The sequence below is a fragment of the Manduca sexta genome, chromosome 14 (genome assembly GCF_014839805.1).
Source record: "Manduca sexta isolate Smith_Timp_Sample1 chromosome 14, JHU_Msex_v1.0, whole genome shotgun sequence".
Taxonomy (NCBI): domain Eukaryota; kingdom Metazoa; phylum Arthropoda; class Insecta; order Lepidoptera; family Sphingidae; genus Manduca; species Manduca sexta.
The window spans coordinates 10,968,425-10,981,387 of record NC_051128.1 but is presented as its reverse complement, the minus strand read 5'-3'; the positions used below and the strand labels follow the sequence as shown (position 1 = coordinate 10,981,387).

The window sequence follows — 12,963 nt, the reverse complement described above, 5'->3', positions numbered from 1 at the left end:
GTCACAATTTGCAATTATAAATATTTATATGTATTATAATAAAAACGATACGAAAATATGAGCATAATTAATTCGTCCCACTCCAATTCTCGCTATATAACTACAATACAATACGTGTCTTCATTCATTTGTGAAGAGTATTCTTGATAAGTCTCAGGAAGATAGGTGAAAGGCAAGTTTGTGCTTCAAATTTTACTTTATTAAGCGATCCATCTAGTAGCTCTTTATCATTGCTTTCATAGGTGAATTAATGTAACTTGAGTGTGAAAGAACCATGAGACCGCATTCGTCATTAAAAATATTTTTCGGTAAGTCTGTAAATTTTCTTCGTGTTTGATAGATTTTGAGAATAGTGTAAATGAGTATTTTATGAGATTAGTTGTATTTTGATAATGATTTATAGCGTGGTGGTGTATATTCCCGGTATCACGACACGGCACATTATTGACTTATAAAACAAATATCGCAGTTTCGTTGTTTACTTTGTGCGCAAGTTGTATTGCAGAGTATAGTATTTATTTAACGTACATTGATTTCATTACAAGGTTGAAACACAGTTGCACTGTGGTGACTTTTAAATTATTTATTTATTTTAAATAATATTGGTAAAATTTATTTAATCCGTATTCATTTGGTAAGTATTCATTAACCATATTTTAAAACACCTTACCATTTTAAATCAATATACATCGAACAGTTTATAATCCTATTATAAAAAAGCATTCAGTATTTAAGTTATAAAATAAAGGAAAACGCGCATCGGCTATAAAGGGCAAGAAACATTAATATAGTAAGAAAAAACGAACAGTCATAAAGTTGGACATTAAAACATTTTTATTGGTAAAAACGTGGCGAAACACCGTCCAGAATTAGGTCCACGCTCTATAAATAGCGACGAGTGGAATGCGTCCGTCTGTTTATAGTGGAAACGGGCGAAGCGGGGGAGATGTACATGTCTATTTGTATCGCGGGATGGGGACAGGTCGCAGCAGGTTGGAGGGACCTGTGCCCCCCGCACGTGCTTCGAGACAAGTGTACCGCACAGGTTCCTAAGGGGAGTTTTTGTCGCAACGCTCAGAAGTTATTATAACGCCTTTCGCTATTGTGATATCATGTCTAAATTTAAAAAGCATTTCAAACAACATGTACAATGTAAATATTAATGCAGAGAGCGAGATCCCGTGAAAAAGCGCGTGTAAACAAACCGGACGTAATTCACTCTGATTAAACTAAGATACAATTCTGTTTCGACCATTGGCGCCGTTTCGCAAGTGTAAACATTGCAAATTCATTTTCACATACACACGAGAGTTCACGACTCTTTCCGCGAAGGTACGGCATACTTAGTTCACCGATGTTTCGATTTTAATCCGATGATTTCCCATATCAGGCAGACGTTCCAAGCTCAAGCACTCACGAAAATCTTAGTTTCGTGATGTATGACCTCACCACGTCCACAGCCCGAGTTCGCCACCACTGCGACACTGAATTAATTTTCGCACAAGCCGAAGTTTACACAATTGATGCGTTCATCATCGTGCACAAACGAAACATTCAATACTCATTGAGGTTTACGTAACAAAGAGATGTGTACACGCGGTGCATTGTAATGCTCTGTGGGAATCCGCCGCGCCACCGTGCGCCGTATGGTGCTCTAATTATAGTCCGCGGCTATTTATACCCGTGATTCACTCCTGGGCAGCCACCGGACTCGTAAATTGTTGCATTCACGCGGGGTGTGGCCTATTTTTTTAATTGTAACAGCGTTTTGACGACGGCGCCTGCTTGTCGCTATATTTTCGGAGTCTATTGTCGTTGATTGTCATTTTGTTCATTTACATATGTGTGTATGTATATATTTGTTTATGCAATATAGCATGACATTATTCTCGATTGTTGGTGTTCACTTTTTATACAACTCATTAATGTAAATGGCATTCAAAACTGCTTTACTGTCAGTTAGTGCAATTAAGATATGATTAGTAGTCATTTTGCATTTTTTGTGAGCCTATAAAATCTTACTGTTACTAGGACAAAGGCCTTTATTGTAGAATTCACAAAATACTTTAGGACTTCACTGGTTCCCGACCTATTATATTTTTTCCATATGAGGTTTGTACTGGTTTTTATAAATGCATTCCGATGTCAGCCTAATATATTTTTTGAATATTTGATAGAAGAAATTGGTTGAAAATATCATATTTTATTTCTGTGTATATTACGTATAGCATTACCCTCGTCTAGATCCGCACAAAAGCGCATTCCTAAGTTTTAATAGAGCTTTCTATATGAGAAAGATGTTTTTTGATCATCATTATGACAAACTAGTTTCCAGGTTTACCTCCTTTGTTCATACTTGCAAAGTTTTCATGATTGTATTAAAGATTTACACATATCTCGAAGTGTGAATGTGTGGGTGTTGATGGCAGTCAAATCGTATCTTTTTAGCACGATGGTAATGTAATAATGTAAGAGTGGCACCGGACGCGGTTACATTCCGCCGCGGTTCACGGAATATGCTCGTAAATAACCAATTGAAGCGGGCGCCGCGCGGTACACATGGGCCATCCTCACGCTCTTACACGACGATTTTGATTCTCGTTGTACTGTTTGATGTGAATTTGATCAATTCAGTGTTCTATTCGGTTGTTTAATCTTTATCTTATATTCTATCTCAGCAAAAATATTAACCTGCTTTAAACCAGCGTAAAATCCCGGCATTAGAGTTCCTCATAAAATGTTTGAGCAGAAAAAGTATACACGTCGATTACGCAATATACGAGTTTCTTTTTCATTTCCTACACTAAAACTCGTTTAACAGACGCAAAAACGTACTGGGAAAATTAAATATCAACATTTCACGAATAAAAAATGACCATTTAACATTGTTTACATGAGTTTATGTAAACATATTGCACCAAACGTGCTGTGTACATCTGCTTTAACGATAAAATATTCATTTGCACGTGAGCACATCGCAACTGTACGAATTCGTTTGTAAACATTACGCCGGACACGGCGAGCACTGACTATAATACTATCTATGTTTTTACGTGTTAATTTCACAACAAAATAATCATATAATATTCGTGTTTGTTGAAGTCAAAACAGTCAATCTGTTATCAACAACATCCTGCTCAGTAAGGAGGGAACAGTTGTTATTTTGAATTTCATCCTTAAATGTACACATATTACTAAATATGAGAGGTGTAGTTTTGTCGAATTGTTTTACTTTTTATTTTTTCTTGGAAAACTGATAACTCTTAGTACTTAGGAACTAAAAATTCAATATATGGCTAGTAGTATACATTAGTAATGTCATGTGTAGACAGTAGTCTAAACTATAAATAGAATATAACTTAGTATTAAGCAAAGAGGTTTATATTTAACCGCCGCGCCGGCAGCGTGTCCGCTCACAATACGCCGCCGTATGTTCCGCACCAAATGTTGGACTCGACGCGCGTTATTTTAGTTCATCATATATTTTTAGGAACACTTTTTCTTTAACTTTACGAGGAAAGTTTGTGCCAAACGTGTGTTTGAATGAGATTTTTATTTTGATTAAAATCTGTTGATATTATTTCTGTCGCAAGAAAACTCCCTTATGATAGCGAATCTTGTGCTAGCGGACTTTTAGGAGTAATTAGTGTACTCGTAGTGGTTATCAGGGAAATATTCAGCTAAAATTATTTATTTACGTAGATTTTTTAAGACAATCTTTAGTAGTACTAACGATATGTATTCAACATATTGAAAGTCAATATAATAGTTAAATAGGTTTTATTTGTATAGCGTCCATATGGCTTATAGTGGGTCAAGTCATCCTCAACAGTTATTAGTATTACGCCGGCTTCTTACTGGTTTTATACCAATTCATCCCAAATGGCTACTCGTCGGTTCGAATCACAATGAAGATTTTTTACCATGTATATGTTGCTGCTCCGTCCAGGTGTTAGCTGCCCAGTCGGGTACAAAGTATATCCAGTGCTCCAGCAGAAACAAAGTAACAATAACATGCTTGAATATTACTCGCGTTGCGCGTTGTTTATGTACAGTGCAGGTCCATCTAGAATTATTAGTTTACATTCAGAATATATGAAGAGACAAATAAGTTTAAGTTCACAGGAAGATGGTACAACTCTTTTTAATTTTTACTGGTTACATTTAAATTTGTGAATACACGAGAATAAACATTATATATGTTATAGTAAAATATAACATTTCTGGGGAAACCCGGAACCGCGGAGCCCTTAAGCGCGTAAATGCGTAGATATAAAAAAATCAGCCACAATTTCTAATCTTTCCGGTGGTGGCTGCATTTAGCCGTATGAAAATAGCAGCGGACGCGGCGCGTGCGCATCGGACCACTGCGCACGCACACAGCTGCGGGTGTGCGTGTGTGCGCTGTGCGAACTCAGCGTTTATGGATATTTATTTTCGTCCAACATTCCGTGGAGCTACGTATTGCAAGAGTAAGCTTTTTATAAAGGTTCAATTGATTGAGCTGACCCTGTCCGCGAATGCCTTGACCGCTTTCACGAACTTTAAAGGCTCTAGGTGGATATTAAAACGGTGAATATATTACCTTTAAATTTATGCAAGGATAGCTTAAAATTTGAATCAAATTAAATATGATATCTTTTCTTACAAGCTATTAAAATGAGTGTTGTTAAAAAATATGAATAAGGCGAGTTAATCGCTAGATCCCCTGCACCGATTCTGAATATTTTTTCAAGTACCTATAGCCCTACCTACGCTACTATCACTATGTTAACCCACGGTCTTTCATTTCGCTACGGATTATACGCGTGCTGCGCAACAAACAACTTAACATCTATTATTACGTCTGATTTAAATATAAATGTACATATCATTTATAGTCCACAGTCCGCGTAGCTAATAACAATTCGTAATGGTCCCATAAAATATCTATTTATAGAAGCAATAGACTCCAAATTAATTTGATGACATAACCACACGACAAAAATATTTGAGACATATTATTATCGACTTTGTTTCACATTGCAAATGGTATAGTAAATATATTGTGTAGTCCATTGCACAGGGTTTTTCTACTACTTTTTGTCGATTACCAGGTATCATAAGGTCTATGCAACAGTTTGGCTTTGCTCTGAAAAGGAAATATATATGTGTAAAGATTTAAGTGACGTGTGTCATCGAATGTATTAATTAACGATAATTCCTGTGGGTATATTTTTAAGGCAAAAAATAAGCTAATGAGCATGTGCATACCCTGGCAGGAAGTCGCTTAATTCTAAGAAAGTATGGCTGCCCATATACTGTAGGCTGATAATAGGAAGCTGTGTATATTTTTACTACTGGCATAAGAAACCAGTTTTCAAACATTAAGCGACGTTCATTTTACAATTGTATTTAAAACATTGTAAACAAAGATATCATAAGTTTAAGTCACTTTGCCCTTGAAGTAACGAAACTAATTAATAACTTGAAGGTAAAGCATGTTATTTTAGTTAAGGCTTGGTTTGTAAACTAACACAAAGCGGTCGTGCGCCGCAGCTACGTGTCGGCCGACACCTGACTACATCAGCACGTGTCTTCGCGCCGAACGCAAAAAATTAACAACCGATTATATTGCACGCGCTCAGATCTTTTGCCGTTCCACCGAGCCGACCTCCCCCCTCCCCCTCCAATCTCCGTTTTTCTGTTTACTGTTTCTTGGATCGTCAGTCAGGTTAAAAAGAAATACATAAAATAATATTTGTTACGTAAAGTTTTGTACCTACCTTGTAAATTGAGTTATCTCGAATAGCGTAGCGAAAATGTATAATCGCTATTAAATAGAAAGAAAAATAATGTGACACGATCGGCAAACAATTACAACGAAGAAGGCCAAGTTCAATGGAGCCATTAAAATGGTTAACTTAAAGCCTTAATAAATCTTATTGCATTGAAATTATTTACGCGAGACGTTCAACTAAAATAATAAGGCATTATCGATGTTCTTTCATAATATGTTGTACTAATGAAGACAATGCGTTTGTCATTAAATACTGCAAACAAGAGCCGCGTACGAAAATCAGTTTTCCGCGAATGAACACAATTCGCTCGCGTCACGTTTCGTAGCTCGCGTGCATGTTCTATTTTTGGAATCTTAATAACTTACTCTGTATTGTTTGGCGTCTCTTTCGCTCCATAGTGCGGCTGGTGTGTGGGAAAAGGAGAGACATATTGAGGCGCGAGCGGGGCGCGTCCTTCACTTGTCGCGCGGCGAGTTGCCGGCTGTTCTATATTTAAAACGCGGGGTGCGGCGAGCGCGCGGCGCGGGACGGCTTTGTGAAATCTAGCTTTGTTAAGCCTGCATTTGTCGTGGGTACTTAGCATTTTCCATCTCAGACTGCTGTGCAGTCGTTATAGCCTTGTGTTTAAGGATGGTATTTGCTAGTTTAGTAAATTTGGTGCTTAGCTAATGTAAGTTCCCGCATGGAGAGGTTATATTGTGGCTTTTATAGGTCATAATTAAAGGTGAATTTAATGTTAATTATTCTGACTTATAGTTTTGATTGAAATAAAAAAAATATCTTATAGAGCCGGATGTCATTTTATATCCTTAATTGATGATTTCATCAAAGCATAAAAAAATAACGCAATTAATTGTTTGCAAATATCACAATGTTGTTAAAAAATCATATAATCAAGTTTTTACAAACAAAATCATGCAACAAAAAATGTATTCTCGCCAAACAATTAATTCACCTCCAATTTTTTTTGCCGCACCGATGACACAGAAACGAAACCTCACAACCGCAAAGGGCATATATTTCGAGCGGTTTTTGATGATTACAATAACAAGTTTCCAAAACCGCGCCGAAATGATATACGTGTGCGGGGGTGACTGCACTCACGAAGGACAATTTATTGTGCCCGTGAAGCGAGACGTGAAATTCACCTCAAGTCTTGAAGGACTATTTTCAATTTAATGTTGCAAGTACAGTCTAGCGCGCTATAGAACCACTTAGAATATGGCAATAACTCCCACTGGCTTAGTACGTAGACGGCGTAACGTAGAAAGTACTACGGCGTAGCAACGTTCCCGTTCGTAGCTATAGGCAGCGCGTAGCAGGTTACGAATTTTTATCACTTATTTTATTTGTAGCGAAATATCGCGAATATTGCAAAACTTCGTAAAATTAACGAATGATTATGTTCCTCGAATGATGACCAACTGATATAAATTAACTGGAATCGTACGTATTCAACAGAATAGCCGATAGCGAATATAACTAAATAAAATTAAATTCAAAATCTTAAAAGTCAATAATAAAAGTGGAACAAGCTTAACTGGACTAATTTTATAACAGTCTACGGGCCATTTAAAATATAATTTTAATTAGCTTGACACGTCTTGATAGAGCGCTCCCTCACGCCGTGAATAATTGAAACGCGTTGAACAGTTCACGAGAGGACGTTAGTGGGTCAGTGGGGACGCGTTCCGAAATTGATTTAATGCTGTTTTTGTACTTAATAATTAAATGTTTTGGTACTTAGTACTTATTCATATAAGTACGCTCCACGTATGTAGAGATGTAAGTTAGTTATTCATATGCATTACCGACTCTTCTAGGGTAGTTAATAGTGGCGAAGTATGACATTTTTCAAAAGGTAAGCCGATGTAAAAAAAAAATGCCCTAGTAATGGTATCGAGGCCAATTTAACAGAAATCAAAAACTAAAACAAACATAAATAAATCTAAAAGGGAAGCCGGTAGGAATCGGGTTCTATGAACGCTTCGTCACTGCTGGTCAGCACAAGAAAAAGTGCGACATACGCCGCTTATCATAATGTCCTATTTTAAGTGACTGGTTACAAGTGATGAAACTGTCGATTATGCACTTTACCGTGTATTATGAGCACGCCAACGCAGTGGTAGAGCCGACCCGCGGATCCCGGCATATTGAACTCTGCCTGCGTTTAATGAGTGGAGCTTACACGGTAAAACAATTCATGTTAGTGGGATGAATTCGTACTTATTCGGGATGTGAAGTTATCAGTGGCGAAGGGTGAAATTTTCGAGAAGGGAAACTGTCACAACATATACGTACATAAGTACTAATGTGTATTAATGCGGGCTACAAATAATACCTCATAGACCTGCGATAATGGTTACTTATTTTCTATACTTAAAAGACGACATTTCTAAAATTAGGTAATGATCAAACAAACATTTTATAACGTCCAGTTGTCAGCAATTCCCCCTGAGAAGCATAAAAACTTGAGTAATTTATAACCTTTATGAACATTATGACCTCAAGATATAATAAAATACAAAATCAATAAAGGCGTAAAACACTGCATCGACAAGAGGTCCGAGTTTACCGCTCGTTCTTAAAATAGCCCGCGTGAAATGGCGCCGCGACCTCGGGTATTGTTTCGCGTGACCTCCAAGCCGATCCGTAACGAAGGCCCCGAAGGACATGGATCCGTCCCGGCCGCCCACGAGCCCTTCTAAATATAGAGCAGTCCCAAAATAGCCAGGCCGCGGCCCCCTCGCGCACCGCGGGGACAGGCTTCGCGGCGCTTTGCTACTTGCGACCTACATTAGAGCGCAATTTGGCAGGGGAGGAGCGGTGGAGGGGGGTCTCTGCTGAAGATCTGGCTGCGACACGATTGTATTAAGGCATGAAATATACGAGATTGCTGTTATATGTTGAAGGTTGTGCATTTTCATTCCAATATGGTCAAAATAAGTGATATTAATAATACCTGTTTATACATTTTACATTTATAACATGAAACACTTATCTTTGGAATTCAAGTATCTCAATAATATCAGCCCTGTATTATATACAGTCCCACTGCTGGGCACTGGGGTTCTTACACAGAACTTCTGTGGTATGCAAGTTTCCTCTTAAGGTTATCCTTCACCGTTAGAGCTAGCGATAATTCACAAAAATTATGCACATAACTTTTTAAAAAAGTCAGAGCTGCAAGCTCTTGGGTTTTGAATCTGCGGCATTCGTCTCGGCGGGCCGTTCCACTCCCAGCTAGCCTATCGCCGCTTGTTTCTAGTATTGTTCTGGCATAATAAATTCGTTTTCACTGTTCTATCTTTGTCGTCGTACTTGCACGGTTTACACTGTCATAGGCCTCGTAGCAGTGAAATGTATATATATTATGCAGTTACTTCTAACCACACGAACTCTAGTTTACCAATAAAATAGTAAACTTAAACGTGATATTTAATTCAAGTAAAAATAAATATTAAGTATACATTTAATTTACATTTTATTTTTAATGTTACCTTTATTGTAATAAATAAGCTAATAACCTTTCCACATCATATAATGCGGTGAGTCATGAATTAATTAATACCTTTAATTATTTTTGTTTTTGTTGTTGCGTAAAACAATTAAAATTAACAACAACAAGTAATTTATTTATTTAATAATAGTGCTCCAAGAGAATTCACAGCGGAATCAATAACATACCATTCAAGTCGTAAATATAATATTATAAAGATCATACGATTCCGAATCCTGTAGCAAACAAGCTTCAAGTGTCGTGTTTTGTTTACGTAACTAATAAACGCTGACTATCAAGGACATTCCAGTTGTCTATGTTATTATACAGCACGTAAACAGACAAACAAAAATTACCATAAAATCTAATTTATATTTTTTATAATTATGTATAATCAAGTAACTAATTGTGGTAGCTATTCCGTCGCCTTTCCTATTATTTCTTGCAGTCTATTCGATTACTGGAATTCCGCTTAACATAATAGTGAAATTTGCGTTGTAATCCGCACAGTATATCACATTTATGCTGACAAAAATAGCTAATCGATCGCGAGAATGGACCAATCAGAATAAAGATTTTTTTGAATGCTTACAAATGCAAGACTAAATTGGACTGGTAATTCTCGGAATCCGATAGAAGATTGAGATTCGGATCGCTTATTTGAATCACCTATTATACCCCCTATATTAAGATAAGAGTCACAGCCTAACTATAAGCTTGTTCGCTGCACCACGCATTTTTTTGTATGCCGATGTTACTTATTAAGTTATACCATCTTTTGTTTAGTATTCAGTACCAAAAGTATAAACACATTTCCTTAAACATAAAAAGCACACAAACTTTTCTTCCTTTACTGAAACGAGTACATTTCGAAGGTTGACACTCGAAATGTTAAAGGTCACCCCCCAGTCTTAGTGTCGCCACAGTGACACATCGACGGACTTGTTAACAACATTAGAATTTACTTGTTTTATGGAAAGTGAATAATTTATTATTTTGAATATTTACGTATTTTTTAATTGTGATTTTTTCTTCCCTATGTAAGGGTGTTTACATCATAGGACCACGTTTGTATGTTTAAGTGATTGACAGAGAAAATAGATTTTTATTATACTTTAGTGTAACGCTCTGTAATTAAACAGCAATTAAAATTTCTTTGTCGACGTTTTTTGTGTCTAGATGTGAGGTTAGGAGACACTCTTGTAATTGTTAAGAATACATTTTATAGATATTTTGACGGGTATTTGTTGTTGCAGCTGAGATGGCGCACGAGAGCGCGGGCCGGACGGAGGGCTCGCCGCAGCACACGCCCTCTCCTCCGCACGTGCCGCGCCTCTCCTCAGCCGACACCAACAGCTTCCACCATCAGATCATGCAGGTGAACACTCTCACCATTATCTACTTATATGTAAATATGGGGCAGCGTTTCCGAAATTCAATGACAAAGCTTTTCATGCTTATCCTTGTCGAACAGTATTTCTTAACTATCGCGTATTGTATCACGCGTTGTTACTTTATAAAGTCCACGCTCACTATTTAGGAAACGTTGCTCCGCATGTTTTCACCAACCTTTGTTTATAATAAATCCAAAGCAGACCCCGCAGTGCCGTCAGATTGCCTAGACACATTATCTGTATTTGTATGAAAAATCTATATCAATTTTTTTGGCACCTTTTTATGTTTCGGACTAAATTTTTTTTTTTTTTAGTACGAAACCGAAAAATACATATAAATTGTCAAGAATCTGTATAAATTTTTCATGAATTGAAAAAAGTATATAAATTCAGATAAATCTGTGTACCTGGCAGCGATACCAAGTATTGCAACATGATCCTGCTTTGTCAAGTTTTGACCATTAGAAGGCCACAAACAAAGCTCGGTGATAACCGGTATTTATTCTGATGTAACTTTGAATTTCTCTGGAAGTGGTAGTTACTCTATGTGATTTTGAATAATGATTATAAACTCATTACTTAATTTATGTGTAATACGTAAACCCGCGTATGTCTCCATGTGTGATAGGCAGTAACTATAAGGCGCAACATACTATGATGCAATACGCTTCTGTATTCATTGTTAATACATAATATTATACCTATTACAGATTTGTAAATCAAAATACATAGATTGAACTACACACGTCCTGATTCATTTTAATTTAATGACTCATCCATCATTTCGCCTTCTATAATTATAATTTGTTTCATTTCCGACCCGCCCTGCTGGTAACTTTCTGCTTAATTTTCTCCCGTACTAACCGTCTTTACAGCCAATACACCTTATATAATTTTTATAACCTAAATATAAAATATTCAAAAATAGCACAGAACCGGAATTAAATAATATTATGTTAATAATATTCAAGACTGAGCCTAAATACATACCAGTAAGCGATTAAAATATTAATATTCTAATCCAGTAAACTAATAAATTTAATTTAGAAATATAATATGTTTATAAGCTATAAGGTCACTTAACTTTAATATTTTGTATTTAAAAATAAAAAATCCTGAACTTTAATAAAAGTGCAGGCGTGACGCTCGCTAAACGCTCAGCTCTACTCCACGTGCTACCATGTCATTTGGTACTACGATCTGTCTTACGCATGCGCATCTCGTTGTCAAGCATCACAATACGTTGCTCTGTGTTTCATGGCGTGAATCATATTGTACCCATCATGATCAGCCGTGTACTACGTCCGATAGTGATGTATCCCTCGGTTCGTAGTCGTAGTCGCGCGTGCCCCCACAATAGTTCCCTGCATCGTTCGTCCCGTACACACGGATGCAGGTCAATGTTTAAAAGCGTCGCGTCGCCGTGACCTTTTCCCGGAATATTGCACCGGCAGCCGATCCGGCCATCTTGTATTTAAATTTAAAAATCTCGCGGTATGTTGGTATTTTTAAACGCGTGCCGAAGCGAGCGCACACACACAGAGCCACTATGTTGTGTGCTATATACAACTATATTTAGATTGTTGATAGTGGAACGTTGGAAAATCTGTCGGCGAATGGTTTATGTTGTCATCTATTACTTTTATTGAAGTCTGATATTTTATTCGGACATATGAGTGGGTAATCTTTCTCTTTCTACGTTTATTTAAAATATCCTTTAGTTTGCCTCAACAATAATAGTGGGTTATTATTTTGTATAAGCCATAATAATAATTAACAACAGCCCGCAGCTGTTTGAAAGTCAGTTGTTTAATTATGTTCTTACTGTTTGTTTTTATCATTGTTATAAACTGCTTGTTACCTGTGCAATTACTCGATAGCTAAGGGTAATGAGCAAGCATATGTAGGTATAGCGCGCGGTCACGGTGCGCTTTTGGACGCACAACACAATAAATGTCAATCACCGTTCGTGAATGGCATATCAATAAACCATTATATTATTGTGTACAAGAAAGGACTGTATAAAGCAAAAACGAAGTTTATTTTTAATAATATCATAGTTTTCCTTAATGGGTAAAACTTTTTGATGAAGTAGTGTCCGTACACTACTTCATCAAAGTACGCTGACACAGGTCGGCTACGAGTCCCGCGAGCGAGCACGCGCGGGCTACGCTACAGGCGGGCCGCCCGCGCCGCCCACGCCCGGCGTCGCAAAACATCCGCCCGCGCCCGCTATTCGCGGCGCATACCCAACGTCCGCCATTTTTTTACGCCATCGAACCAAAATAAT

General features: G+C 37.3%; 1 protein-coding gene across 10 annotated transcripts in view; it reads left to right on the top strand.

Moving 5' to 3' along the window:
- Positions 1-12,963, top strand: part of LOC115447550 (histone deacetylase 7) — a 112,499-nt gene that overhangs the window by 86,384 nt on the left and 13,152 nt on the right. For all 10 annotated transcript variants that reach the window (XM_037438516.1, XM_037438515.1, XM_037438510.1 and 7 more), the window contains one exon: positions 10,536-10,657. In XM_037438516.1, the coding sequence (XP_037294413.1) occupies positions 10,536-10,657 (122 nt within the window). The remainder of the gene's footprint in view (positions 1-10,535; positions 10,658-12,963) is intronic.